The following is a 23,926-nucleotide window of genomic DNA, read 5'->3' as shown; positions in this document are numbered from 1 at the left end:
TTAACCGCATTATCAACCAATGCCCTCCGATGGCAGTGCTGGGTCAGTAGGGGATGAAGAGTATGAATACAATACCCTACAATTTATGTTGTCAAAATTGCCCGCACTCTCACATAGAGGCTTATATCTCACTCAAGAGAGTTTTCAGGACTATAAGTATCTTGAGAGCTGTAAAGACTCTATGAGAGAAGCTTTGCCTGTTTACTTGGGCGAGAATATGGTTGTGATAGGATGCCGCCATTGGAACTATGTTTAGCATTAAAGGAGTCCGGCATTACAATAGTAAATTTCCCTTGGCCGGTTTTCATATCTTTAATTAGATCTTGCCAATGTTTGCGACTTGCCCTATTATCATTTGACCTCTTCCCCTATAGCTTGACTAGAATGAGGTCGCATATCCAAAAACTTTCAAAGGAAGAGATGCCCTATTATGTTTTCCAGTTCCTTCAAAATTGCATTTCATATCTACAGTAACTCGATATTACTCAATCCCGACGAAGAGATATCTGCGTACATTATGCAAGGGTGGCTCAGCATGCAGTTACCATTGCTATCGAAACTCGACCCAGGGATAGAGATGCTTCATCAACATATACACGCACACTTCCAGTAGACTTCATAGTCCCCATTAAGCTTAAAACGAGTCCAAATTACTGGCTATGAAGAGAAAGTACTACTCGGTGGTAATTGTAGCGCATTGTTCAGATGTTCTGGGTCCCATCTGTACGATCCTTCAACCTTCAACTCCAACCTCAAATGCACCATGCTGTCCTGCCAATTACATATGTATCCCCTCACTCGCTTTAATATGCCTCACTACTCGAGATTATCCATATACGTATTAGTCCACCTCCATGTTGCCTGTGCCTGGGCTCGTGTCGTTCCTCTTGTTTTCCGAGCTCGGTGTGAGGACACTCACCAACTCACTCTTTCACAACATCAGGGTAGTCCTATGGTGCGATGGTTCAGTCCACGTATAACTCATTCATTTCCAGTTTCATGTTCCAATATTCTCAGCTACTTCTGAATACTTCTATTACCGCTTTTGGGTCAGGCTTCTAGGGACACATCCAAGTATCTCAACACACATCCCCGAGTTCACCAATTTCCTTAGACCCCTGAACAGAAGAATGATGGTTGCACCCGAAACTATACGAAAGCATGTCGGCAGCGTCTATCACACCTGTCAAGTTATCAGTGTCAGTTTTGACGGGGTCGATTGGGGCCACGACAACGAATCTCAGCGCTCCAAGACACCCAATCACAGCGATGACCCAGCTATCGGGAGCAGCGCACAAGCCCTGACAAGAGAAACTCATGGCCGCAGCTTGGGTCGAGCTGAAAGAGCAGAAAACATGCAAGCTTTTAACCATGGGGGCTTCTCACAATGGCATTGGTCAGGCTGTCCCCTGCTGACCAGTCTCGAACTGCAAGGCCAGTCGTCTGTCCCTGCGAACCTGTTGGCTATTGCCTTTTGGCCTTCCTATCTTGTACATGCAGCAGTGTCAGGATGATCAGTAGAGAGAGTTAGCTCTCTGCACGTTTCGGCAAGCAACTTTATTTAACCTAACCTAGAGCTTGGAATATGGATTCACCGACCGATGAACAACAACCTGATCAGAGATGATTGAGGTGCCCATGTTCACATGCAACGGCCCGTTGCATGCAGTACAGTACAGTCCCCATCACAATCAAATAACGGGATCTCTTTCGAATCACCCGCGGGCCGGAGCGTCGAACCCGTCCATCCTTCTCGCTTGCCCTGGCCTCGAGGAGCGAATTGCTCAGGCTCTCTCGATACAAGGGAGCTGCGCCGTAACACCTGGAACCGCCGATGCTAGGCCCTTGTGCGAGTTCAGGGCATGTCTCCCGTCCGATGTACGAGACACAAAAGCCCTGGTACTACCCTATTCTATGTGCGACGTCGTACAGCGGCTCGTGAACGAGTTCAACGACATGTGTACGCTCAGGTCGCCTGCAATGCGAAATGCAAATCATCTGCAGCAGAGTGACCTCGAATGACTGACCGATTTCGCAGCAGGCGAACGCACGCAGCCCTACAGAATATGCTGACAATGCATCGGATTAGGGGTCATGTTGGGGTTGCTGTAGCCAGGGTTGTAGCGAGATGAAGGTCAGGTCATAGAATAGCAATGATTGTCCACCAACACGACACACACACAGTTATAAGCAAACTGGGCCCTGAAGCATCTGTGTCACTATCACATTCAGGGAGACAGACTGACCTACCTACGCTATTGTTTGCTCGGCCTAGTTTCAGTTGAGTAAGCTGGAGCATCGATAATAATGATAATAAAAACACCGCAAATGAGCAGATTTCCAAGATTTCGATATCTACATCTCTTGGCAGTAAGGACTGGCAGAAAACAATCGCCGATCGAGGACAAGAATCGTATCCATGCGGGTCCTGTGCTGTACATACAGTAGCATGCGTTTTAGCTGCTTAATGTACAAGGATTGTTCAGAACTGTTTCAGCTGCATTTACCCAGAAGTGGCATCCCTATCAACAAAGAACCCTTCTGGCAGACGAGAGAAAGAATGGTGTCAAACTCTTGATAGCGTGGCCACATCCTTATTCTCAATTGGGTCCAGCAATCAACTTCTGGGATCATGGGTAAAGAGAAGCGTCAAAACAAAGAACCAACAAGTAAAAATGTCAGCCACACCAGGCTACGGTGTGCGTATTTAGAGGTCAGCCCGCCGCAAGTCCAAGTCGACATGGCGCCATGGATGTCGCAAAGGGAGGGGAAGAGTATCGGGATCCTGGTCGTCCTATCGGAGATTTCAACAATTCGGATATCGATCTTTCCGATACACGGTTTGTTTGTTTACTCGAGTCCAGAGCGTCAAATCAAAAGCCGTGTCTCTGTAGATAGCTTCAGAATAACCTGTTGAGACCCTTGCACAGTCACATCGTGGCGCAGCGTACATATTCGATGCATGCATAGCTCGGCGCTGAATGCGAACAGATCTCTCTGCCTTGCGCCTTGCGCCTTGCACCTTGCAACTTGCACCTTGCAGAACTTGGTAAACAACTTGATGCCCTCTTGTTGAAAAGCGTCATGGTGTTGTCAATGATAGCGCAAGCCACAACGAAAGCCTCAAGCCATTCCGCGTGCTAGAGTGCGCCATTGATCCGCGTATGGAACCCTCCATAAGCAAAATCAGCAAGCCACAGGTTGGAGAATCCTCTGCTTTGAGTAGGTATTCATTGAACCCTGTGCTCGATCTGAATGCTTCACCTCGGCCTACTCGGCATGAGTTGAGAGCTATTTTGATATAGGCAAGTTACATCGCACGGTAATAGAGTTGATAAAATAGCATGGGGTATCGTGGAATTGGAAACAATCAAGAAAACTAGCGTTGACAACGCACGTCCTGGTGTTTGCTGATACGCAAGCGCCTTGCAAAGACACCAATGGGCAAGTCGTAGATGAGCTGATATTGAGGTATTAGTCTCCTACCCTGAGCCTTGCTAGCTCATCTCGAAGTCGAGGTCTCGTCGACAACTGGCTGGAGCGCAACTTGTAACTGTCCATCTCACTCGTCTCTCGTTTGAAGTGATTCTTACCTCACTGAGACCTTACAGTCAGGCCTGTCTCTGCTTAGGGTTCGAGACCTTGAAGACTTCATCCACCTCTCCGTAAACCGAAACTTTTCACGATTCTTCAGAATCCTTGAACTTGATCGACTTGACTCTCAAATCGCGATCAAAATCCCCACAAGAACCCAACATGCAAAAGTTGCGGGGATGAACCAAGACGACGAACCCGAATGACCGCCGCACGAGCCCCAGCTCTGGACAGGGGCCCCGGCCAAAGGCTTCAAGTAAACCAGATCGCGAAAAAACGGCCCCGATTGGGATTTTCTTCCGCGGTCACGAACGTGGTTTTACCTCTTAATCTTGCGACATATGCGGCCTATATTCAGTCTCATATCCAACTTGACCAAGCTCCGCAGGCCGCCCAGGCGAGTGAATAATCCTTTGGTAAGACAAATCGACATCAGCCCTCGGCCTCGCCTAGACCTTTGGTGGCTGTTGGAGATTCCAGCTTGGCTAGTTTCCCGATTTGGTGTCTCAAAAAGCAAACATGAAGAACTCTTTAACCAATCAGAGGTCACAGACCAATCTCACCATCGACTCCGAACAAGGCCATGCCCTGTCAATTGTCCCAGCACCATTGTCCGCTCACGAATCAATTGGTGATCTTTTTTACGGCTTGTTGACTTTGGCCAAGTTTCCCGAACCAGAATGTTCCTTTCGGTCGGTCTTATTCCGGTAGCATCCGGCAGCTGAGGATCGTCTTCTAGGTCGATCATGTCCATCATGTTGACAATCGGTGAATGGCGCACTCGTAAGGCCCCGTTCGTGAGATTCCCATAAGATTACAGATCAGCCATCACGACAGACCAACGGTATCAAGCCATCACATGCGCTGCATGGATCTACAGAGGGGACATGTTCATGTCAACAACCGACATGTCGATTCTCAACGCTGATAGGACGCTCGGTGATGGCCTTCCTCACAGCCTCCCACATCCAGCTGACATCTTGAGCCATTAACCTAACTTGGTCAAGGGAACATGAATCCGCAACAGGACGTAGGGCAGACTTGCAAGCGAAGCGGCGGCTACCAACCTAAAGCGACCAGGGGTCGATCCTCGGAGACGAACCATTGACTGCAACTCGTCGTCATGAAAACGCAGGCAGCGAGAAACCAAACCTCATTGAGACTTCTCACTGGATGGTCGGTTCTTGGCCTTTGGTTTGAGATCCAAGATCGTGGTTCATGGTCAGCAAAATGCCACCCTGGTCACTCGCATGTGCCTCTTTCGGATGCAGAACACATCCCACTCGGTGTTTCTGAAGCTTATCTCCATGTTTATTGTTTATTGTTGTTTTAAAACTCAATTCGCGCGCGATATGAATCCATCGTCCGCGGCAACATAACGAGGAGACAATTATCATCGTATGCCCTGCTTAGTATGTGATGCAACAGAGCCACAGAGGGGCATGATAACTTGGAACAGCAATCTTGGTAACTTGCTGGGCAAATGTTTGTCCCTGGCTCAGCCTGGCAGGGTTTGGAACCGTGACCTCGACGACACGTCCACTCGCCGCCACTTGGCGCCAGACGCGAAAGCATGAGGGCATCGACAACAAGAGGTGCGGGGAAATTCAGACTGAGACTGGACCGCAGTCCAAGCTCTTCTGGTGTAGCGGGTGTATCAGATTCCATGTTACACACATTGTAAGCAAGCAGCCCAGATGGTAAGAACAGCCAATGATATCGCGCAATCGCATCCCCGCGAAACTAAGATTGCTGTGGGCACTACCCTGGAGGGGCAGCAGAGGCACATGGCTTCCTTGCAAAACTTGACGACCTTGAGATTTGTTGCCTGCCGAAGGGTCCATTGAGACACTGCTGATGGAATGCAAACCCTGGCATCAATCTCGCATAGAGATAGGATAGAAACAAGCATATATCGCATCCTCTTGCACCCAAGAAACCAATATGCCCAACAAGGTGAAGTCAAGAATTGTCATGGGTAGGCAAGAATGGATCGGAAACATCAATGAATATGATGCAATAAGATCGACCATAGAAAGCAACTTTCCCCGTGAAAAGAGGCGATGATTGACTTCAACCAAGACCGTGTTGCTTTGCCGGTGGTAGTGAATCAGTAAGAGGCTTAATGTATGGCCTGGTATCAAGGTCCACTGGACTCGTGGCCCAACACAGTTGAGCAGGCAACGCGAGGTTATCACAAGATCCTTTCCGGATCAATCGGTATTCTGGAACCTTTGAAAATTCCTTTCACGGCGGTTGCGGTCGGCATTTGACAAATAACAAATTTGCTTGCGGAGACTTTGGCACGAACTGCCGATGGTGTCTCTATCGCCGTCGATCGGGGCGTTCGAGCTGGAGCATTACAAGTAACACCGAGGACCAAGGATGGTTTGAAGCAGCTTAACGTCGGGGACGCTGTGCGAAAGAGGAGCACGAGAGAGTTTTTCAAGTAAGAGGCGGAGCTTTGTATGAGATTGATCAGAGACTTCGTGTCATCGCCATAGCAATTGATAAAAAATTGCAAGGTTGGGTTTTCACCAAGCGCCGTGAAACCCGTGGTGATGTATTTCCGACCAGCCTTGGCACTGCATAAAGTTGAAAGTCAAGTGGGTATCATGGTTCCTTTTTTTCCTTGACATTTTTTCTCCTTGCATGGGACCATTCAGATGAATGGATTTGGTTCCCTCGAGGTGTCATGGATCCAGTTAGTCTGGTTCTCTAACCTTGCGTCGCTGTGGTGAAGAAGCGAGGGATGGACACTTATCGAATTCACTGGGCCTAGGCCGCTAGGAGGTGATTCTGCCGACAAGCCAAGCCAAGCCAATATCCGCATAAGCACCAGTCACGAGACACAAAACGGCGTATCGGAGCTATTGAGGCGTGCACAAGAGACGAGATGAGCATGTATAAAAAAAAAAGAAAAAAAAAGAGGAGAGCAGAGAGTCTAGAGAGTCAAGAACAGGCTTCTTTCGCGTAAAAATGGACCCTGAAGGTACCGTATCTTAGCGCGTCACGACCCGACGTGTGGGGAGACGCTACGCCAAAACAAGAATGGCTGCTCGGGTGATTCAGCCTCATTTCACTCAGAAAAGGAGTCAAGTGTGTCGTCACTGGCGCGGGTAGCTCCGCTTTGTGGAAGGCTTCTGGAACATTTGCACATTAGTGTCATTTCAAGCTGGGGCCTGGCACGTGCATTCGTGTCGGTTTTGTGCAAATCTGGACCTCTCTGTGGATAACCTCAAATTGCAGCGTGGTCGGGGACGAGGATGGAACCTCATGGGGTACAGCACCAGTACCACTCTGTCGGTCGAATCAACTCTATCACGAATGGATCTTACGTACTGTAGACGGCAGACGGCACTTGTTGAGCGTATGAGGGGCTCTGATTCCATCGCCGCGGGCCGGATTGCGGGAACAAGAAGACGTAGGAAAATCCACTACGAACCACTTGGTGACATGCACCAGTTGCAGAGGCCCGGCCTTCAATCCTTGGACGGCAAAGATCTCTCCCACAGTGCCGTTTCGGAGAGTGGATGTCGAGAGTGCAACCAACGGGAACGAGGCTGTTAATAACTAATTCGAGGGGGACCGCCTGTCTCAGGCGATGGATACCCGGTGTCTAGCCCGCTATTTGTTGGTCCTGGGCTCAATTAATGTGATTTTCATGGTCCTTGCACGCATAAGTAAGAACCGCAGCATCCGCCAAGTGGAAAATATGTAGTCAGCAATTGCCGGCGGCGACAGCTTCATCAAGGAGAGAGAGAGAGAAAAAAATCTGCATTCGGCGGTTTCTGCGAGGTGATGGAGTGGCCGATGCAGACTCCATCGTGACCAACCTCATGGGCGTGAGCATGTGCATATGATGATTTTTAACTTCCTTTTTTTTCAAACTCCCCCTCACTGCGGTCAAGGTGGCTCCTCATCTCACGCGTCTCGCAGCAGCCCATGTACGTGGAACGTGTTGCGAGCTGCAAATCATCACCAAAGCCCGCGCGTCTCTGAGGCGTCTTTTGGCGTTTATTTCCATCAGAGACAAGACACGTTTAAAAAAAGGAAGGGAAAACCTTATGGGGCTTCGGAATGGGGGCGCGGGCAAGGGATGGGGTTGATCTTAAGTTAAGTTAAGGGTTCTTTGGTTCAGCGTTGAGAGCTACAGGCATTATGAGTGGTGTCAGCATGAGTATCAGCGTCTCGGCTTGGGCGTAATTCGCTGATTGAGCCAAGGCGGAGGCAGCAACGCAACACTATGCACCGCAGCAGGGCGAAGCGAGGGATGATGCATCACCAAGAGAAACAAGACGTGGAGCCAGGAAACCAAGCCGATATCATGTCGTTGACGCCATAATTAAGCAACTCGATCCGAGACTCTCGTGTCTCGCACCCTTCACCCTTTTAACCCTTAACTCTGCAGTAGCCACGGCACCGAGCCAACCTAACGCGCTCTCTGCGAGTTTTACCCCGGACCAGGGGAAAATCAGAGCATGCCATGCCATGTCATCCATACGAGGTGATGCTCTAAAGTGCTTGCACATCGTGACGAATTGACGTGCCTCAAAGGCTTGCTATTGGCGTTCTGCAACAGGTGATAGCACTTCTGCAAGCCTGCTGCAGGCGTGCCGTCCTTTGGGACTTGTTACCCGTGGTGCTAAGGATCTAATTGGAGTCGCCAGCGGTGTAAAAATGGAAACCGGCGCAACCACCTCACACCACCGAGGTTACTCGTGTGTGTTACTTTGACTACTACTAACCTTGTCGACAAGTCCTTGCGGCTCTGTCTGTTCCTTTTCATTTCCACGGTCTCACGGGAATATGAACGAGACCATTCGGTTTTAACAGCGCGGAATTCGGGACCTAGATCGATAATAGAAGGGTCCGAAACAGATTCTAGTCAATGTCTCATCTCTGTAGAGACTGCCGCTTCGTTGAGAAGCAACTGCACAGCAGTATCCGATCGTGGTTCTGCTCTGCCAAAGACTCTTCCGAATTTGGTGATCCCTGAATTGGGAACTCGGAGAGTGAATGCGGGGCAGAGACTAGTTTCAAGCTTTCTAGGCTCTAAATGGCAAAGTTTCAAGGCTCAATCGCACTAGGTCCCACGCCTGCTCCATTGATAGCTTGCGCTTCTCCACTGCTGTAGCTAAGATCCTACGTCACATTTTTGGCATTTTTCAAGGTCAAATGTGAGAGAGAATTGAAACCTGCATCGTGGAGGTAGGGAAATGATGGGGGAAATATGAGCTCAGCTCAGAGAGCAGAGCAGAGCCCCAAGTTTTGTCGGCGTATTGACATTTGCCTTGCTTCTAGCCGAGGATTGAAGGCGAAATATTGAATCTAGTCTGACCATTGATGCACCTTGAACGATAAGTCAGCCACTTTGCTGGGACATGGGTAAGTCGGATCACAGCCCAGTACTCCGTAGCGTACGGATAACGCCCAAGGCACTAGGTTCACTTTCAAAAGACCGTCAATCGCGAATCTGGCACGTCTAATAAAGGACCGTGGTCGAGACAACTCTGGGTACCTGGCGGTCTGGTGTTGAAATTCAGGGACGCGCAAAGCCACCAGCAGCCTCAATATCATCTGTTCTCCCTTGAATATCGGCAGGGAGAAGTGGCTCATGCCATGCCCGCGAGACGTGGCTTACCTATGCCGGTCTTTGTTCAGCCCGCCTATGATTCGTCTTTTGGTTGGTAGTCCGAAATTGGGCGCTGAACTGTCGCAGTTAGATATCTCAACAATTGCGGAGGAAACATTTGAGATGTTGCCAAGCGGGTAACAATTTCAGCCAAAACTATTCAATGCAATTACCTTCACAGACCTGTGTCCGGAGTTGCTGTTCCTGGCGTGAGGGGTTTCCGAGGCCAAGTGATCATCTCTGGGCAGCTAAACAGTAGAGAGTTTAAACCATACTGAATTTACGGATACCGCTCCCATCAGTCTTGATCCATCAGAGTCAAGAGCAAAGCCAAGATCACCACGGTCAAACTCTCAGACCCTAGGGAGGCACGTCATGATAGTTAAACCAGCCTCTTGACCATACGAATCGCTCGTCACATATGGGTCAATTCCTATCAAAGAATCATCATCAAGAAATAACGAATGAGGTATGGCAGAACATAGAAGCTAGAAGATCTACAGGCTGGCACACCTTTGGTCATGGTTCACAGCCAGATCTGGATATCTTGACCCTCCGCGTCGGGAACAGCCAGGGGAGCCTGGCCGGAGTTCCTGGGGCTACCCCTCACTGGCATCAAGCCGGCGCATGTGAGAAGTGAGAAAAGAAGTGGTGACAGAAACCCCCAAGGCAAAAAAGAAAAGAAAGCTTGCGTATGAGATCAAAGTTCGATCAGACTATTGCCTGTCTGATCGGGCTCAGAAACTGGCGATGGCCTGGAAAGTCTCATTTCCAGCGCCAATACCAACACCAACACCGTCACCCTTACCTTGACTCAATCACTGTCTCTGCCTTGCTTCAGTTGCAGGTTACATGTCAGATACTGTCGATCCAACTGTGCCCGTTGCACCTTGAAGCTATTTTGTCAATTCGTGCAGCTGTGCAGGGTTCTTGACGCTAAACCTAGCTCGCCCTTCAACTTTGGGTTTCCTTTTCCAAGCTCTCCCGTTCGCCCAGCCACCTGGGTCCGGCCTAAGATGCGCTGACTCCAGAGTCTCATGAAATGCGCGTCTACGCCGTCTCATTGGCCCTCAGAAACTCCGTCGCCATTTGACGCGGGCGCGTTATAACGTGAGCGCGAGATGGACGGGTTAATAAAGGGGTGCAGGTCTCGTCTCGAGCAGACGTGTATGTGATACTTTCCGGCTTTCGGGCCCATTTGCGAGTTTTGCTTCCTCATGTGGTCGTGTGCTCTCGGCGTGTCTGTCTGTGCCTGTGCCTGTGCCTGAACCTGGAACTAGGCCCGGTGCCTTGATCGTGTGCCTGGTGTCGTTGTCGTGAGAAAGGATTGTGGAGGTTTTGGATGATCCCACGCTTAACCACATCCCGCGCGCGAGCAATGCTCCTGATTTGGTGAGACTCGGGGCCAACAGGAGTATATTCTCCTCCAACCGATGCCTGGCCAAACTGGATTCTTGTGTCAACTTTGGCGGAAGCTGTGATTTGAGTGCCACCAAGTACAAGCGGCTGAAGCAATGTTTCACGGAGGTTGAAATGACTTATAACGAGGCGGCGACATTCTCAGATATCACAGGGACAAATGGAACGGCTGTTGGACCCCGAATCGAAAGAACATTCCTTTGATAGCATCAAAGGACTTCAAAGACCCTGACTCGTTGGAATCCCAATTACTCTCTAAAGTTAACCCATTTCGCTTGTCGACTAGGCAACTCGAGAAGCTCATCAATCACTCACAACGAGACTTTTTCTTTTTTTTGTCCCGTTGTACGGAGTAGTGACCGAAACTTGCACAGGCGGGCTAATGTGCATAGTATATACCAACACCATATCTGCGTCATTACCTTCACAAAATGTTTCCTGTGCTTGTGCCCGCCTAACGTCTTATGCGTGCCATTCATACAGGCATGTTCCTTTTCGGCGTGGAGACGTTCTGGTGCGCTGTGGAGAGGGCCAATTTTTTCTCGGCTTCCCTTGCACCAGTAAATTTGAAGCGGCGGCATGGGATGGAAATGAGCATCGGGCGACTTATTACGAACTGAGCCCGCTGACGGGCACGTACAAGACAGGCAAGATGAGCGCAAATATCGGTGAAGCTGTACGAGTTGCCATGACTAGCCTTGAATTAGATTTATTAGGAGGAGTCTGATCCATGGCGAGACAATCAGTCTGTTGGTGATGCCATGAGGTGTGATGTGATACAGCAGCAGATTTCAATCTATAACAACCAACACAAAAAAAAAAAAGACTGTGCCTATCGGATACCACCTACAGTGTTATAACGACCGTTGATATGGGCGGGACGTCTGAGTGAGTTAGCAGTAGCGTCGGTCTCCATGCAGCCACTGCATGGAATATCTTGTTACAATACTCCGTATCCATCATGTTTTATTACCTGCACAGTATCGCCAAGCACCTCCTTTTACCAACAGTTCCATATACCCGCCTTACATGGACGGGGATGAGGAAACTGAGATCGTCTATAAGATGGGTCTGATGCGTATGAGATCCAACCGGATACGTATCGGGCGAACAAATTTGTTTGCGACACGATAGCGATCTCGCTTTATCAAAGTGGCACCTGGCACGGGTTTTGAGCTCAGAATAGTATCGAGCGAGATCATGTCTAGAACAGGGAGATGAGGCTGAAGGTGAGACTGACAACTCATTCAAGGGAGGCTGCTTTTAGTTGATGAAGCGGTTGAACAATGACATGCAGGAGAAAACATGGCTTCGATATGATTTGTGTTTATGTACGGATGTGTGAATAGTGTCAGATTTGTGAATAGCGTCGTCAAAGCGGGGACATGTCCGCGGTTGAGCAAACTTTCGACGGTGGCTCAACGAATTACGATACGCCCGAGGAGCAAAGCGGGCTTGGCATTATACGCAGAGCAACCTACCTACTGTAGATGCTGCTCCGTGCTGTGTTCCCAAAACCACAGCACATTCAAGGGTTCTACCAGGGCAGAACGCTGACAGCGTCTCACGACTTTTGGTACTGTACCACGGCCGGCCCGTCACCCCTGAGCTAGGCTAGGCAACGCGAGGAGAGGACCGCGCCGATGAACGAACACCATGCCACGTACAGAAACAGATACAGCGGAAGTGACAGTGGTAGTGACAGTTTGACGTTTACAGCTAGAGAGCTGACAATCATGTACAAATGACAGCTGCACAGCACAGCATAAGTTAAGTTCACACAAGAGGCAAAAAGCCAAGGCCAAAATCAAGTGAGAGCTATGCGAGCCTCTCATCTGGCCCAAGGCTTGTCTAGTGACCTGTAGTTCAGTGGATATATTGGAAAGTCAAAGTAAAGATCGCTCGCTGTGGGGATTGAGTGACAGCTTTGGATGTGAGGGAGACTGAGAATGACATTGATGCTCGAGCAGTGAATTACATGCATGATTAGTTGAGATGCAGAAGCCCGATGCGGCCAATTGATTGGTCCGGGGAGGATGTAAGAGTCGATAATACTTGAAAGCAACGCGAGCAGCGGATAACTACTGGTGGTTACTATAGCACGAGGGCTTTTCAGTCCGTCAGAGCCCTTTAGTGAGTGTCATAGGCTCTGGCTTTTTCTGGCTGACAACGCCCCCCAAACCCACAGAAAACTCCCTTTGGTTGCCGAGATGGGAAACTGGGCTGACTGAGATGAAAGTCAGGATCTAGGCAAGACTCGAGGTAATCGTATTAGTCTCTGTCCAAGTCTCGTCGCGCAGGTGCCGCGTCGGTATGGGCCCGTACTTAGGAACGACACGGTTGTCGAGGAAGACGAGACGAGACGGGACGCGATGGCTTCACGCTCCCGTTGGGGCGCAAAGCAGGCAGCTTGTGGGCTCGTGAAGCAGCAAGCGCAGCAAGTGGTTCATGGGCTAATCCAACCTCAACTTGCGCGCCGGGCAACGACGAGTCCAGCCGAGTCGACTCTTTTCTACCTGCGGGAACAGTCAGTCGTCGTGTCCAACGGGAGCTTAATCCGTCCGTAGTGATGACGAGTGTGGGATGTTGGCTAAGTTACGGGCAGCTCGGAACCCCGTTAGAGTGCAGAAGCGTCCACTGTTGACCGGAGTTTTTTATGTTCATGACACTATCACTGTAAGGGAATCCATGTTTTTGAAGGTTCATCAGACAAGCATTGCATTCGCAACCCGAGCAACAGGGACGATGTTCTGACAGATGGTTTTGCTATTATTGGGGTCTCTCAAACAGGCCCCGGGCCTCGCCTTATCATGGAATTGGTGCAACCAGTGACAATATCTCATGATTTCTGTTTCGTTTTCAACAAGCTAAGCAGCCGTAGCCTGTCTATCGCTGTCACCTCAATTCAAGCGCATTGACTTTTGACTCAATATGACGATCGTTTCAGTCGGCCCAGAGGCCGCGGTCATGGCGGGCACCCTCAACTTGGTCTGGAGCGTGTTGTCGAGATCTTCAAATGTCTTTCTTGGTTGCCATGATAAAGACCAAGTGGTGCATGCATGCAAATGTGACGGTTCTTTACAGCTGGTGTCTGCCGACTCGCTGTGGTGAGCCTGTGTAGTGCTCCTCAATAGGTCGCCCAGCCATTGACTGGACGTACAATGCTTATAAACAAGGACAACCTATGGGCCGGCTGTGGCCCTGCTCAACGAGGCCGTGAAGCGGCCATGAGCAGAAGTTCTAAACAAACAAACTGTCGTGGCCGCTTGAGAGAGGACTGCGTTATTGAAGTATATAATAATAAATGTCTTGGTCAAAACTTGAAAGCAGTCAACAAGTAAATAGATTCGGCCGAGTGCGTCGTGCCACCAAAATATTGAGGCTCTCTGCTTCATTTTGAAGACACCTCTCATTCCACGGCAAGGTCGATTCAACATATAATTCATGATTGCTTTAATCGAACTAACTCGTAGTCATTGTTTCTGTTCTGTATCGGATATATGTCTCTCCATGTTTGCCATCTACGTATGATTGAATCAGATCAAGATAAACCATCCACGATCAATCCGATCTATGAGCAATCATGAATACCTCAGACCGGATTACAAGGTTCTTTCCCGGCATGGTTTCTCCTAGCCTTGACGCGGTCATCCTCAATCAGCCTTCTTTTTAGAGTCACCTTCACTTTCAACTTCACATTTTTGATGTTGTTTTTTATTTTTCTTACATGCGGTCTCACACGCCCGTCTCCATTCGCGGATCCCTGCCTCAAGCCCACGCCGTATTTCCTCAGCCGAGAGACAGAACACGCTACGACACGACACAATTGGCACAAGTCGACCTGCCCAGCGCAGGCTCACACGCTTGACACACGCTTCACCACGCTTCTAACAAAGCCCCAAGTGAGTGCTAGCGTCCGCCCAAAGTTGCTGCACTATACCTTGCACACCCCATGTCGTCCTCCGGTTTCTTGTGCTGTATTGTATTGAATGTAGTATTGTGTTGTGCTGTGCAGAGTTGCGTTATGCTGGCCCTCCGCTCACACCCAATCCCGTTCTGCTCTCAGTACCCCAAGCAGAAGCTACCTGAGTTTAGCCCCAGCCTCCGAAAGAGCGTGCCTTGAATTAGGTACGCGATGGTCAAAGTGGTGAGGTCAAAGTATCGTAACTCCGCCCGCGAAAAAGAGAAGAGACATTTCATTGAGTACATTGTCTATTGTGAAGCTGATTTGTTCACTTTATTTGTCTTTAGGCTACAAGAGTAAAAGGAGAGTCAATGATTAGCATTTCCTTGAGGAACATGAATGTAAAAAGCAAATGAGAGTTCTTTATTGGTAGATTTGATGGATCTGTAAAAGCAAATCGAATGGAGGCTTCCTTTTTCCTCTGGCAAACCTCAAACTGCCAGGATTTGGGTTCCCTTTGGTGGGCGCGCGACCCGAGCTTAGGTGGGCAACTCCTGGTGGCCTCCTAGCAGGGGCCGGTTTAGGTACCTGCACCACCTGTTGCCCAGCAAACCGGTACCTGGTCAGCGCCCCCGCAAGCGGTCGGTGGCCGTGAAAACAGGGCAGGTCGGTCGGTATAAGGGTAATGATTGAGCGAGCCCATACCAGGTCTTGCGAAAGAGACGGGAGATTGAGATATTGAGGATGAGATAAGTCGCGTATTAGCAGTGCATTCATCAATGTTTGAAGCAAGGACGGATGGTGCATGCAATGCAGTAACGAATTAGACTAAGGCAGAGCACAGAGCAAAGGACACCTCCCATCTCACACACCCAAGATCCCAGCACACTCCTAGTTAGACGACACACTCACACTCACACTCACACTCACACTCCGCCTGCATCTGCGTTTATGTACATACATACGGGTACACCTCACGCCCCTGGCAAGCTACTAAGTTAGAGCTAGTTTACTTTAGGCCTTGCCATGGATGGGGATGGATTGGATGGAGCCCATCCACCCATAAACCATGGATCTCTCTCCTCTCGCTGCACTGCAGTTGGTTAAAACTACCTACTCTACTCGCGTACCTGTCACCCAGTCCTTTTCCTTCTTCTCCATCCTCCTCCTACCTCTTCATCCTCCCTCCTCCCCTCCCTCCTCTCGTTTTGTTGATTCCCTCATTCTCTCATTCCGTCTTCCTCTCCTGACCCGAACACAGCAGGCCTGAAGACGCTTGAGACGAGGAGAATTCTCAACTTGACTTGACTCCCCCCCAGGGCTTTCGCTCGACATCTCTCCCTCAAAAAGCCCCCCCCCATCCCGCCCTATTAAAGGCCAGGAACCACCAAAGGCTGTGAGACTAGGATCAGAAACAGGCCGGACTGTGAAAAGTGAATCAAAGAGACCTTTACTGGTATTTCGCTTTTCTACTTCCACTTCGCCCTCTGTAATCTTGCCCTCCAGCTTCTCCTTCGACTCTGTAGAATTCCTCGGTTCATCCACCAGGAATTCCAGTCTCCAATCTCAATATCCACTCCCTCGCCAACGCCATCGCTTCCGCTCCCGCCGCCGACGAAGCCTCCCATCGACGAGCCCGCTCCCTTGATTCAATTCAGTTCAACTCGACAGCGACCACTCTTCAACCCTTCCCGAAACTAGTCGTCGAACCGAAGACTAGTCGCCAATCAATTCTGGGTATCCCTTGGATTACAGGAAAAATCTAGGTCAAAGTGACGATTGCGAGTTATTCAACTCTCAATCCCGCAGCACCCTAGAGAATTCCGAACCATCCACACACACACAGTCGTGATTTAATTAGTCGCGACCTGTTCGGTTACATCGCTGTCGTTCTGACTCGATAATCGAACCATCAAAAGCGTTCACGAGCGTAGGAAAGGTATGTCATCGCCGTTGCTGCACGGCGTCGGGGACATATCATATCTAATTTCCGTATAGCTGCATGCCGAGTGTTCAACTCCCGCATACCGCTCTCCTCACCACAGCCACGACCACCACGCTTTATCTCCTTGAGATTTGCCCAGTGGGAGACGTTAGCTCGTTATTCCTGCTTGCTTCGATTCAGGGACTGTCTCAGCATCTCAACGAGCTTTGCCCATCTCCCCGACGTGTGGCTGTAAGACCTGCCCCTCCCCCCTCGATACCATACTCGTGCCAGCTTGTCGTGTCGTCTATCGCCCAAGGGATAGTTGCATAGGTCCATTTTGCCGTGTAATGTAATGCCTCCAGCGAGTCACGAGCTTGGCGAAATCGAGATTCGGCTAGTATTAAACTTGATACTGACGCACATACCGCATTAGAGCCCTTGAGTCGATTCTCGTCTTTAAACGGCCCCCTTTCCAATCCCTTTTGTTTTTTAACTCCACTATCTACATGCTCCTGGTCTCGTTACCAGCCACGGTCACTCTTTTTTTCATCATTTTCACCCACGTTCTTTAATATCTTAATATCCTAATTAATCGGCTTCGCATCACTCCTTTTTGCAGCCAAAGTCACTCTCTTTTTGCGACTTTCCGACCACAAGATTCCTGGCGAACAAACAGTCTCTCCTTTGACACCAAGCCACCGGCACTATTCTGCCCCGTCACCGCCCACCTGAGAAACCCCAATCACCTACCACCCAATATGGCGTACTCTCAACACGACGACTCTTACTTCGTGGAGTCTGAAGAACCTCATCACAGAATCACTGCCCAAGAGGCAGCGCGAATGATGGCCCGTCAACGGCAAGACATCATCGGCGTTGAGCTATCACGATTAGCAGGCGATGAGTACCTCGAGGACATCATGCAGCATATGCGACAAATGGAGGTATGTTGCCGCTTTGACGTCCACCACGCCTCATCTGCTAACAATTTACAGGATGAGACTCTACCAGATGCTTCCCTCATCGATATGCAGCGCGAGATCCAGTGGTTCATGCGACCTTACTTGATCGACTTCCTCATCGAGGCCCATGCCGCCTTCGGCCTCCTCCCGGAGACTCTCTTCCTCACTGTTAACCTCCTCGATCGATATTGCTCTAAGCGAGTGGTGTACAAGCAACACTACCAGCTGGTCGGATGCGCTGCACTACTCATCGCTGCCAAGTATGGTGACAAGAAGGACCGCGTTCCCCAGATTCACGAACTCAACAACATGTGCTGCGGACTCTATGACGCTGGCATGTTCACACAAATGGAGATGCACGTCCTCAACACCCTCGATTGGATCATTGGCCACCCCACCGTTGACTTCTTTTCGCAACTAATGGTAGCAGAGGAGGGCGACGACCAGGAGGTTGCGCATATGGCCGCCTATCTGTGTGAGATTGCCTTGTACCATCGCGACTTCGTTTCCACCAAGCCTTCCGTCATGGCTCGCTCATCTCTCGCTCTCGCACGAGCTATCCTTGGCCGGTCTGAAGTTAACGATGGAGGTTGGGACCAGACAGAGAACGTTACCTTGATCACATTGTCGCATCACCTTCATCAACCCTCGCCTACACTTGCGCGCAAGTACTCAACAACAGGTTTTTCTCGGGTGTCGCAGAAGCTGGCCGATTTCATGGCTGAGCAAGCTGCGATCGCCCGTCGAGCTGCTAACCCAGCTACTCCCCTAGCCGAGCCCATCAACAAGCACACGAGCAACATCTACAGCACTCCCCAAAAGGGACACAGCGCGATGGGGTTCGATGGTTACCTAACACCCCCGATCACCCCTGACGGTAACTCGTTGATGGGCAACCACAACATGGCAAAGGAGTCTTACGGCTTACCTCCTCGATGCCCAGTCACACCAACACCTCCACACCATGCGGCAGTATATGGACAACAACAACAACAACAACACCAATACGTCGGATACGTTAACCAGCATGGCATGAACCAATAATGCTCTCATCATGACAAGATATTGAATCGACGATTCGACCTTCGACGTTCACCCATGTACATCATCGTGGCTTCTACACTATCTCTCCGACATTCTATTACTTGTTCGAAATCATTGCATGGTCGCACAACAGAATGATCTTTCCACATATGTTTTGGCATTTAGCGACTGCTTTCCATTTCCTTGCGATTCAAACATTTTCTCCTCAATATCAAGTCTAGCGGCACCAAAAAAAGGAACACGCGGATCATACCCCTTTTTTTTTCTCTTTTCTTTTTCAGCAACTTTATGCATCAATTTTATTTCAGGCTCCATACGACTTGCTCTCCCGGTGTGGAAGGAATCCGCATACCCCCAAGAGGACCAACGACAGGTCACCGTTCGGGTAGAAGTGGTTGACGACATAGATTACACATGAAGGGCCTGGCCAACCTCGAGACGGAAGAAGTAAAAAGGAAGACCGAGAATGCACCAACACAGGTCCCTCGCGGTGGATAAAAAGGATACCCCCGGATTTTGGGACATAGGCGGTTATGGACCGACCAGCTTTATTAAAACAGGGACGATGGTGTCTGACCTCGGTCTGGTACGATGAGGCGGCCTACTCTTCACGACAGCAGCACTACGTCTGCATAATTCTTTCAAAGGTGGATGGGGTGGCGATACATAGTTGGGAAGCCATTGGCATGCACAACAACAAAACGTTGTCCCGGGGGAGGATTTTGGCATTAATCGTGCCTTTTGGTTGGATCTACGAAGTCAGGCTAGTTCCTTTCTTCAGGCCCCCGTCCTGTGTATAGATAGTTGTACGTAAAACAGGCACAAAAAAAGAAGTAAAAATTCTTTTTAACTTGAACTGTTCCAAATCGTATTCATTTCTCATACCCGATGGTAGTATTCGGTGATTATTCAACACGGCGATCGATTGTTTCACTTTGGCCTTGTCAGGGCTTAAGCCAAGCCGTCATAACGATGTTTCTGGTTCAGCCACGTCTTTTGTCTCTTGTCTCTGAATCTGTCTTCGAATTCTCGCTGAACGATCTAGATCGTCGATGGATGGAGCGGAGGTTGGGAACCTGACGTCAGGAAATTTCCCACAGTGGAGAGACTTTAATTTCGCATCTTTAACAGCTAACTTGGCCTATTCATTCTCCCAGCCCAACCAGCCTAGCCTAGCCCTAGCCAGCGCAGTATGGGGAGCCCCTGACTAGGAGACGCATATGCATGGAACTACTGAAGTAGGGCATATTATTAGCATAGTAGTGGTGTTGTCTCAAGGGATGTTTCCCAAGGTGTATTATAGTTAATAGTGGCTGGTATTGGCGAGGTTCATGCTACCCCTGGACGCTGCAGGTTGGGAGTTGAATATGCGCTGACTCCTATTGGCTGCGCGACCTCATGCAGGGCTGATTCTTTAATTTTGATAGAAAGTCTATTGAATCATATCTCATTGTGTCATTCAGTGTCGGGCTGAATAGTTTCCATTCCTGAGTTGTGTTAAGGTGTGGTGTCGGGTATTGAATTGTAGAGTTCCAGCTGACAGCATGCATTCCAGGACCGACATCCTGGATTACAGGTCTCGCAGCGGTAGTTCTATGGATGTCTTATGAGTTACGAGTAATGGAGGGATTCACTACAGGTTGACTATTGCCGTGCTGTCCATGTTGGTTGATATGGTCTTTTGGTTGGCAGATGATATGCTGTGTGGTATTGTTCAGTGGCATGCCGAGACAATATTGACTCGTAGTTCCTTGCTTCGTAGATTTACATTGAATATACGATGTGACAGTCGAATGTGGTCGTGCTTCATTTCTTCCCCAGGGCACACCATCAAGCTAGGCAGAGATTAATGCTCAGATCCTGATGTAAGTGTTATGTACCTAGACGGCGTAGTCTACGTGCATTGGATACCAGAACGGGATGACCCTTCTATACAACACCCAACACCACTATAACTATGGCGAAAACCCAACGAATAGACAGGAAAACAACACACCGATAGAGCACAGATACAAGCAAAAGACACTGAAAAGGAGTCACGTATAAGTCCATTCGCCGCGCATTGACGAGGCGAACATGAGCCCGCATCCTCATGTAGGGTAGCAATAGTTGACTCGGCCGAGAGCGATATGGCAAATTACGTCTCCACCCGCGATGGAGGTGACTGGCGCATTGAGAGCCCGTGACGAGACGGAAATTAAAACACCACCACTGACGCGATATGTCGCAAAAACAAACAGCACCCGCGCGCCTTACACCGTCTTTTCATATCTTCATTCTTGAGAATGTGAATGGAAGGGGTGTGAACAGACACAGCTCGCCCCAAGCCTGAGCCACATGACTTGTGGCTGTTGAGGCTTGAGTTACACAATGTTGTTCTAGCTTCTGATTCGCTGGAGTCGCTTGTGCATACAACACAAGGTATGGTTCGTCAATCGTCATGAACTTAATGTTGGAAGTTACCTACGAAGGACTTACCTATTCCTCTTCTCTAGAATGCCGACGACGGACCACGATGACCTGAAAACTCCGAGGTCGGTTCAGGCAAACTGAGAGGGAAACAGGGCAATCCCCAACGCGTCCATTATAAGGCCAATAATCAAAGGTTACGATGAGTTCACTCAGTAATAAGACTCACAGCAACGTATATCGAGAAGTGGTAGATTCAAAAAGGATTATTAACCGTGCTCAATCGACCAAACATCATGTCATAAAAGCGCGCCAACTGCCCCCCGTATCATTCCAACCCAATAAGTAACTCAATACCTCCATGTTCGTCCACGGATTCTATAGATCTGTCCCTTTCGCTCTCAAGACAACAGCAAATATTTTGATGTCTAAATGCAACACTGTTTTTGTTTCGGCTCTACTGAACCTTTTGCTGCCGTTCTTTGCTCAGAATGATTGTTAGTCAACACTGCAGGGTAAATACCCACCCAGGTGATGAGAAAGGTATGTATTGGGGAATAAATACAATCAAGGGCCAAATTAACCTGGCCTTCCCCCGGCAAGAACACAATCCCTGGTCTCTTGTGAAGCTTGACGAGCTCCTCGGTAGAGCGTTAGCCCACGCGTTGCCGCTTGATTCCTCGATCTGGTGTGCTGTCTAGCCGCAGGTCACTGCGGGTGATTTCTTCTGTACCTGCAGGACTCGGAGTATTGCGGTGGCTCACATGGGGAATGGGATGTCCGGTATGTAGTGACGAATTCGGGTGGCTTTGGTCTGTATCAAGGCTGAAGTTGAAATCAGTGCCATCGGTGTTGTACTGCCCATCGCCAAATAAAGCGTTGCTGTCGAAAAACTGATCGAAATCTGCCGGATGAGGATCAAAGTACGCATCGTTATCCCCTAGACCAGGTACATGCCCGGAAGGACTCAGTGGTCCGAGTATACTACTAAGTTCGCTAATCTTTGCATCCTGCTCGCTCTGAAGACGTTGAAGTTGATCTAGATCCAACTGGTTGGTGTTGATCTCGTTCAAGGACGGCGGGGCCATGGGAGGTCCCATGATAGGGGAAAGCGAAGGAGGTGGGTTGGACTCAATGGGTGGGGGTGAGACGGAGGTTGAGGTAGGCATAGTTGGCATGGCCATGTGAGCACCTGATGTAGGTATTTGAGCAGCAGCAGGTGCTGGTGTGACAGAGACTGGGGTTGGGGCGGGAGTTGACCTGGCAGATGGAGCAGAGGAGGACTGGCCAGCCATGAAATTCACCAATTTGCTTCGTTGGGCATTGCTCAACGTGTTTGGGGCGTTGGCCACAAGCTCGGCAGCCTCTGGCAGATCCATGCCATGATTGTTGGTTGCGTTGTGTTCATTGATCATCTTCAACATCTGCTCATGAGGGTTTGCCTCTAGTTCCTGACGGAGATTGGGGGAATTTGTGTCGCTAGGTGAATTCTCTTGGAGTTCTGTGACATGCCCCATTTCAGGGTTGTGATGATGGACAGTTTGGTAGGTTGAATTAATAGGTGTTGACCTATTGGGGGTAGGCGATCTAACTGACTGGGCGCGGCTCTGGTTGGGAATAGGGGGTAGCAGGCCGCGAGCCTTCTTATGAGGTGTGCCATACGACGAAGGATCCATCTGTTGGATGAAGTCTCCCAGATCGACCACGCTGCCATGTTGGGCGGACTGCTGATTCTGGTTCGTGAGCATGCTCGAAATAATATCGTTTACATTCTGCGAGTTGCCTTGATCCTCCAGTGTCTTTCGAAAGACGTTGGCAAGAAAGTTAAGAATGGCGTTAATGGAATTCTGATGACGGTCATGCTGATTCTGGAACATGACCGCCTGTTGATAAAGATCGTTGTTGTTTCTTTGCAATCGATTGATGGCACCGAGAATCAATTTCTGTTGTTCTCGGACCTTGCTCAATTCTTCTCGAACCAGAGTCAACTCTTTCTTTGGTATGGGCTGAGAATCACCAGCCGGTAATGATCGAGGAGCTTGGGTTGCAGAGGCCCCTAGCCCAGAGGCGAGGATCTCCTCGGTTACACCCTCATCCTCACTGTCGTTGTCGATCTCAGCACCCTTGGCACCCTTCTTTGCTTTGCTTCCACTCTTGGGCTTGTTGATGAGCCAGAGGAGATTTGGATGTCCGCGTCGGAAATATGGGTTTGAGTACTCGCTAGGGCTCTTGTTCTTGCGCTCACTGGCTCGCATTGAGTTGTCCGACAGACCCACGCGTTTGTGGAAGCCATACATATTAAGCTGTCGAACAAAGGATGCATAGTTGTTGTGTTTGAACAGTTCTGGAATCAGAGTCTTTGCAAACTCATCCTCATCAAGCACAATGAACGAATCTCCTTTTTCTGACCATCGAATCAAATCTTCGTTCTTGCGCTCTTCCAGGAAACTTTGACAGTGTTAGTTTGCCTCTTCGACCTCATGCTAATGGAGAAACCTACCTGCTCAGTTTTTGCACGAAAGGGGGAATCTGCTTGCGCTTTGCTTGCGCCTCTCTCTTGGCCTTCTGGGCCATCTCCTCCAATATCTCAACGTTGTCTTGCTCATTCAAGTTTTCAGATGGGTTTTGTTGAAGCAAAGCATTCTCATCGCCAACAAAGTTTCCCCATTGTTCTACTGCTCCATCATAGGGTCGGGTATTGGTCGGAACAAGCGCGCGATTCATTTGCCGTCGAGCAAGTGTGTTCGATGGCGTCGACACAGGCTGAGCATATTGTGGCTGTGCCGGAACCAGACCAAAAGAGTTCCCAACGTGAGCATTCCCATCCATGATACCATCAGCACCGTTCATGAAGCTCGAAGGGTCGCCCATTCCATTCCAACGCATCACCTGGTCGCCAGCCGGGTTCCCCGCGTTGTACTGTGGCTGCATTGGCTGCGGTATAGGCATCATTGGGGACGCTCCTGGTGCTGCTCGTTTCCTTGGGTTGGGCGCTGACATGAAAATGGTTCTGGCTCAATCGTTGCTTCTTC

At 49.6% G+C, this 23,926-nt stretch overlaps 3 protein-coding genes across 3 annotated transcripts; 2 read left to right on the top strand and 1 right to left on the bottom strand.

The window, feature by feature from the left end:
* Positions 1-6,645: 6,645 nt before the first annotated feature.
* Positions 6,646-7,164, top strand: FMAN_01431 (uncharacterized protein; the record flags this gene model as incomplete). Its single annotated transcript, XM_041834697.1, has 2 exons — positions 6,646-6,693; positions 6,949-7,164. 2 exons carry the CDS (start codon positions 6,646-6,648, stop codon positions 7,162-7,164), a joined length of 264 nt encoding a protein of 87 aa, XP_041676772.1.
* Positions 7,165-17,237: 10,073 nt separating this feature from the next.
* FMAN_01430 (uncharacterized protein) lies at positions 17,238-18,485 on the top strand (the record flags this gene model as incomplete). Its single annotated transcript, XM_041834686.1, has 2 exons — positions 17,238-17,423; positions 17,475-18,485. 2 exons carry the CDS (start codon positions 17,238-17,240, stop codon positions 18,483-18,485), a joined length of 1,197 nt encoding a protein of 398 aa, XP_041676771.1.
* Positions 18,486-21,547: 3,062 nt separating this feature from the next.
* FMAN_01429 (uncharacterized protein) lies at positions 21,548-23,894 on the bottom strand (the record flags this gene model as incomplete). Its single annotated transcript, XM_041834675.1, has 2 exons — positions 21,548-23,342; positions 23,395-23,894. The coding sequence occupies 2 exons, from the start codon at positions 23,892-23,894 to the stop codon at positions 21,548-21,550; spliced, it is 2,295 nt and encodes a 764-aa protein (XP_041676770.1).
* Between the last annotated feature and the right edge of the window lie 32 nt (positions 23,895-23,926).

Source organism: Fusarium mangiferae (genome assembly GCF_900044065.1).
Source record: "Fusarium mangiferae strain MRC7560 genome assembly, contig: FMAN_scaffold001, whole genome shotgun sequence".
In the NCBI taxonomy this organism is placed as follows: domain Eukaryota; kingdom Fungi; phylum Ascomycota; class Sordariomycetes; order Hypocreales; family Nectriaceae; genus Fusarium; species Fusarium mangiferae.
The sequence above is the reverse complement of the archived record's forward strand: the minus strand, read 5'-3'. Positions and strand labels throughout refer to the sequence as shown.